At 35.7% G+C, this 5,448-nt stretch overlaps 1 protein-coding gene across 2 annotated transcripts; it reads right to left on the reverse strand.

Annotated features, from left to right (window-relative positions):
* Positions 1-357: 357 nt before the first annotated feature.
* On the reverse strand, positions 358-4,952 carry LOC115306742 (olfactory receptor 8K3-like). 2 transcript variants are annotated; one of them, XM_029957283.1, is made up of 3 exons: positions 4,857-4,952; positions 3,874-3,936; positions 358-1,683 (listed from the first exon to the last, which is right to left on the reverse strand). In XM_029957283.1, exon 3 carries the CDS (start codon positions 1,663-1,665, stop codon positions 724-726), a length of 942 nt encoding a protein of 313 aa, XP_029813143.1. In that variant the 5' UTR covers positions 1,666-1,683; positions 3,874-3,936; positions 4,857-4,952; the 3' UTR covers positions 358-723. The 2 variants fall into 2 exon arrangements, with proteins under 2 accessions (XP_029813143.1, XP_029813142.1); XM_029957282.1 differs by lacking the exon at positions 3,874-3,936.
* Between the last annotated feature and the right edge of the window lie 496 nt (positions 4,953-5,448).

Here is a 5,448-nt window from a genome sequence, read left to right on the forward strand (position 1 = left end):
TCAATTGCTATCCCCACTATCACAGACAAATGGGAACATTTAGTCAAAATTAGATGCTGTGGTCGTCTTCTGGGTGTTGACATGACACTCGTGTGTAGTCTGTAGACTCTCTGGATTTTTAAGAATTAAAGTAATAAAAGTAATGGTGCTCATGAGGAAATCAGGACACAAAGATCGCTCATGTAGTGGAAATATTGGGACAAATTCAGAGGACTGATGACTTCAAGTCAGTGCAATACACTGAGCATCCTTAAAACTACAATCAGATGTGTTTAGACCCCCTATAGAAGCCTCTGTAGGCCAAATAGAAAAAAAAATTGTAATCACAGAAGAACATACCTGCACACACACAACACGTGGACACTAAAACGTTTATTGCGATAGTTGAGAATAACACAGGAGTCATTTTAACTCTTTCTGTACCAGGTAGTCTTCTTCTCTGCCACACAGCATCCCCACACTCCTTGCTTGGAGAGAGTTATAGACCCCCGACTCATTCTTGTACTAACGCATTGCCTAATTATGATGCTTACAATTCTTGTCTTTCCCTCAAGAATGAAATATATATGTTATTTCAGTGTATGCTGAACACTTCAAAGTATGTCTGGTACACAGAAATCAATCTCTAGATACATATTATGAACGAATTTATCTTCTATTTTCCTTCTGAAAGAATGAATAGATATGTATAATGCTAATTATCATTTATAGTACACAATAAACTTAAGGAAAGGTGCTGCATAACTTTTTCCATAGCCTATGGAAAGCATATTTTACATCTCTGTTCCTCAGGCTATAGATCAAAGGATTCAGCATGGGGATAACAAGGGTGTAAAATATGGCTGCCACTTTATCAGTGTCAAAGGAATGACTGGACTCAGGCTGCACATACATAAATATCATAGTCCCATAGAACACTGTGGCCACCGTCAAGTGAGACCCACAGGTAGAAAAAGCCTTGTGCCTCCCCTCAGCGGAGTTCATCCTGATGATGGCTGCCAAGATCAGCAAGTAAGACACAACAACCATCAGAAGGGATGATATCAAATCAAAAACTGAGAAAATCAGAATCATCAGTTCAATTTCATGCTTATTTGAGCACAGCAAGGATACCAAGGGAAGACAATCACAGTAGAAATGATTGACAATATTGTAGCCACAGAAGGATGAAGTAAAAATATTTATGGTGACAAACAGGGACACAAATGTGCTGTAGAGATAGAGGATTGCCACCAGCACCTGACACAGCCTTTGTGACATGATGACTGGATAGAGCAGAGGGTTACAGATGGCCACGTAGCGGTCATAGGACATAGCCGACAGGATGAAAATCTCACTAACGATGAACATAATGTAGAGTGCTCCCTGTGTGGCACACAAATAATAGGAAATTGTGTTTTCTTCCACAATAAAACTTACTAACATTTTTGGCCCTATGGTTGTTGAATAACCCAGATCAATGAGAGCCAGGTGCTTGAGGAAGAAGTACATGGGTGTTTGGAGTCTGGAGTCCACCATGGTGAGGATGATCATGCCCAGGTTGCCCACCACTGAGACTGTGTAGATGAGGAGGAAGAGTCCAAATAATGGAGCATGCAGTTCAGGACGTTGTGTGATTCCCATGAGAATAAATTCATTCATCAATGTCAGGTTGTGCTTTTCCATCCAGGTTTACTAGAACATCTATTGTGGATAGAGATATCATCACAGTCAATAGATATCATGAACTATCTTCTGAGAGAAGTTTTGGTATGTCAAATCAGTATAAATAAGATACATCCAAACTTATTATGATATTTGAAAACAAACCATCTCCCACATAGAACAACTATATATATGTAGAGAAATGGAAATAGATTAGTGATTCTTAACTGGAGACATTTTACTCCTTAAAGAATTGTTTTACTTTGTCTAGTGGCATTTTGATTGCCATATCCAAGAGTTGAGATGCTACTGATTTCTAATTGTTAGACATCAGTTGAGCTGTTAAATATAATAATATATCCATTATCTAGGCCATGATACTATTCACCCGGGAATATTAAGAGTAACAATGTTTAGAAACCTGTTTGATATAATTAAAGAGGTAATAGGTGTTTTTCTTATTGGATAGATAATAAAGAGATAAAGATAAGTAGATCTGGAATGTAACAGAAAAAACAAAAAAGTTAAAATTTTAGGGATTAGATACATGAGTGATTATTTTACTAGTCTTTAAAGTATTTTTTCTACTATATATGATATAATCACAAAATGACATTTATAAAACACATCAATAATATGATCCAATACATATGTCTATTATATATTAAGGGTTTTCAATGTTTATTTATTTAGTTTGGGAGACAAGAGAGACAGAGAGACAGAGAGAGGAAGAGAGAGAATGTCAAGAAAACTCAGCCCCGTCAGTGCACAGCCTGATGCAGAGCTCGATTCCACAGACCATGAGATCATGACCTGACTCTAAATCAGGAGTTGGACACTTAACCAACTGCAAAATCCAGGTGTCCTCATAACAAGAATGTTAAACCACAAATTCCCCTAATGCAGAAAGCCTAGTACTCAAAACCTAGTCTTATGAACGTTATTGTGCCTAAGGTGAAACTGACTGGAAAGTTAGTGCTCTTGAACAGATATTAGACAGCTGTATGAGTAAGAAAAGTATAACACATCACAGTGGGAATTGGTTTGTTTATATTGTGAAACATATCAGGTGATACATGTATTGAGATATAGTTTCACTCGCACCTCAATTTATGGTGTATACAAATATTTGTTTTGGGCAAAAGATGCTTGTCATCTTAAAGTCTTTATTCTCATATATAAACCTGATGTTTCCTAGATGAGTTTTAGATAGGATAAATGAAGTTTCAATAATTTAATATGTGTTTGTTACCTGGAAATTGTTCTCAAACAACAAGTTCATTATGCGATTTTGTTTGTTTGCTTGCTTGCCTGCTTGGGTGTTTTTTTAGTGATAGTAATTTACCTGAAATGCTTCTAGTTTCTTTACTTATCTACCCACACATTCTCTGGGTTGGGACTAAGTTCTTTGTCAGGGCTGTCGTGTGAATAGGTGAGGAAGTGGTTTAGTAGGACATACCTCACTACCTATTCCATGACAAAATTTGAACAATCATGTGACTCTTTGGATTACATATCCTCTAATTTTCTCATCAGTTTTAGTATCATTTTAAGATAAGTGATTTTGATGTAAATTTGCTTAAAGTGTTATTCTTCCCCTTATGACAATTTTATTAAAATAGAAACATACTAAGTCACATGTAACATATCAGATGCACTTTACCAAGCAAGAAACTAAAGGAACATGGTAAATTTGGAAGAAGAGAAGGCTAAAGCATTGATTTGACATAGTGAAGTTTCATAAAAATTCCCTTTGAATTAATAGCTATAACACTTAAGGGAAAATACAAGTTGGATGTCACCATGATATACAATAGCTTAGAGACAAAATACAATACATTAAAGAGGAGATATACATGGATCCCGGGTTGAGAATTGAAATTGTTCTCTCCACTAAGTCCACAAAAAGCCCTTCAAACTGTGATATAGAAAATAATGCAGTTAAACATGTATAGAATCCCATAATATGTGTCTAAATATCCCATAATATCACAGATAAAATATTATGCTAGAGTGGGAGATGGAGGGCATGTTAAGGTAAGGGAAGAATTTTGGGTTTAAAAAGTTGTGGGCCTCAATGTTTCTGTTTAACAAAAAAGAGGGGGAATGATACTGTCTGCAATAAAATTACAAGTTAAGGGAGCAGCTCCCATGGAAGCTATAAGCAGACAAAAACATTACACAACTTTACATATAAAGCTAATTATATGTACCTTTCACTTAACTTACCTGAGCCTTCTTTAGATATGTGTGACTTTTAGTATTCTCCACTGCTCTGATGCAGACACCTTTCTTAGAACAGAAATATGATAGTGTGTATAGGTAGATGACCATATTTGAGAAATACTCAGTAAATGGAATAAAAACATTATAAATCTTGGGTTTTGCTTGCTTCTTCTCACGTTGTTTTTTTTTTTTCCTGCACAATGATGGGAGGCTAAAAAAGTACACGGTATTTTTTGAGTACCAATTTTTCTATGAGGTGAAGAGAGATAAAGGCATTTCCTTTCACCAACATTGGGGTCTATAAAAAGAATCACATTACATTTACATAGTTTACTGTCTTTGTTGAATATTTGATACTTAATGTTTAAAGCTATATTCTTTGAGATAATACACCTGCTTTCTGTCAGACCCTCCTGGAAAATGAAGAACATTTTGTACATCATTCCATTACCGTAAAGCTTGTGATTAAAGGTCTCCTAATGTCCAAATAATGCTTCCCACTCTTCATTATGAAGTTACAACCTCCTTTTTCCTTATTAAGACATCAGATATAATTGTGTTTAGATGCTTAATTAAATGATCGTTAAATACAAACTTATTTTTGAGAGAATCACAAGAAGTGTCCAGAGTCACTAAATAATCATTTGGAAAGACATCAAAATGACAGATATGATCTGCTGTTTCTTAATTTTGCCATATTAAAAACATTCACGTCTCTTCAGCTGTGTACCATCTTTGTCTCCAGTTGAGGTAAATCTACTATATTGAAAGTAAGTATTGTATAACAATAAGAAAACGAAGTTTCAAAGATGCACAGAAGCATTAGCCTCTCACCATGTGAAATCATTCAATAAATTAATAAGAAGGAAAAAGGAGGAAATTCCTACTCCTGCTCAGGCACTATGTTTACTGGAAAGCAAATCAAATGAAAGCAGAAATGGTCACATTTTGCTAGGGTTTTGCCAATGAGTTAAAGTGGAACTTACCAAACGTCACTGAAACATTGTGGATATTTGGTAGTATGAGATGCCACACAGGTTTTCTGTCATTTTTGCCCACACTGGAGCCTCTGTCTTATATTTCTTAACATGGCATAGTGAACAATTTATGGGTTCTGTTCACCTTTTGACTCTCTCCCTCAGGAGATGTTGAGCAATTTGTTTATGCTGGCTAAAGCAGATGAGAGAATTAAGGGTGCCTTGAGGTTGTTCATTAGCAGGCAGAGATAATTTGTACTCCTCAGAAAATCAATGATCTATCTATTGATCTACCTATTATCTCTCTCTCTCTCCATCTATCATTATCTATCATCTATCATCATCATCATCATCTATATTCAATCACCTGCTTATCATCTATTTAACTTTTTGTTATTTATTCATTTATTTCATTCCAATTTTCACCATTACTTAGCGTTTTGTTTGCACCACATAGGATCTTTAAAAATTTTTTTTTCTATTTTCGATTATTTGAGAGAGAGAGAGAGAGAGAGAGAGAGAGAGAGAGAGAGAGAGCGCAAGAGATAGGCAGGGAGAGAGGGAGACACAAAATCAAAAGGAGGCTACAGGCTCTGAGTGG

This window comes from Suricata suricatta, chromosome 11 (assembly GCF_006229205.1).
Source record: "Suricata suricatta isolate VVHF042 chromosome 11, meerkat_22Aug2017_6uvM2_HiC, whole genome shotgun sequence".
Lineage (NCBI taxonomy): Eukaryota > Metazoa > Chordata > Mammalia > Carnivora > Herpestidae > Suricata > Suricata suricatta.

What these genes read in the sequence shown, in the direction of transcription:
- LOC115306742 (XM_029957282.1), bottom strand. Translation starts at nt 1,665, where the DNA reads ATGGAAAAGCACAACCTGACATTGATGAATGAATTTATTCTCATGGGA.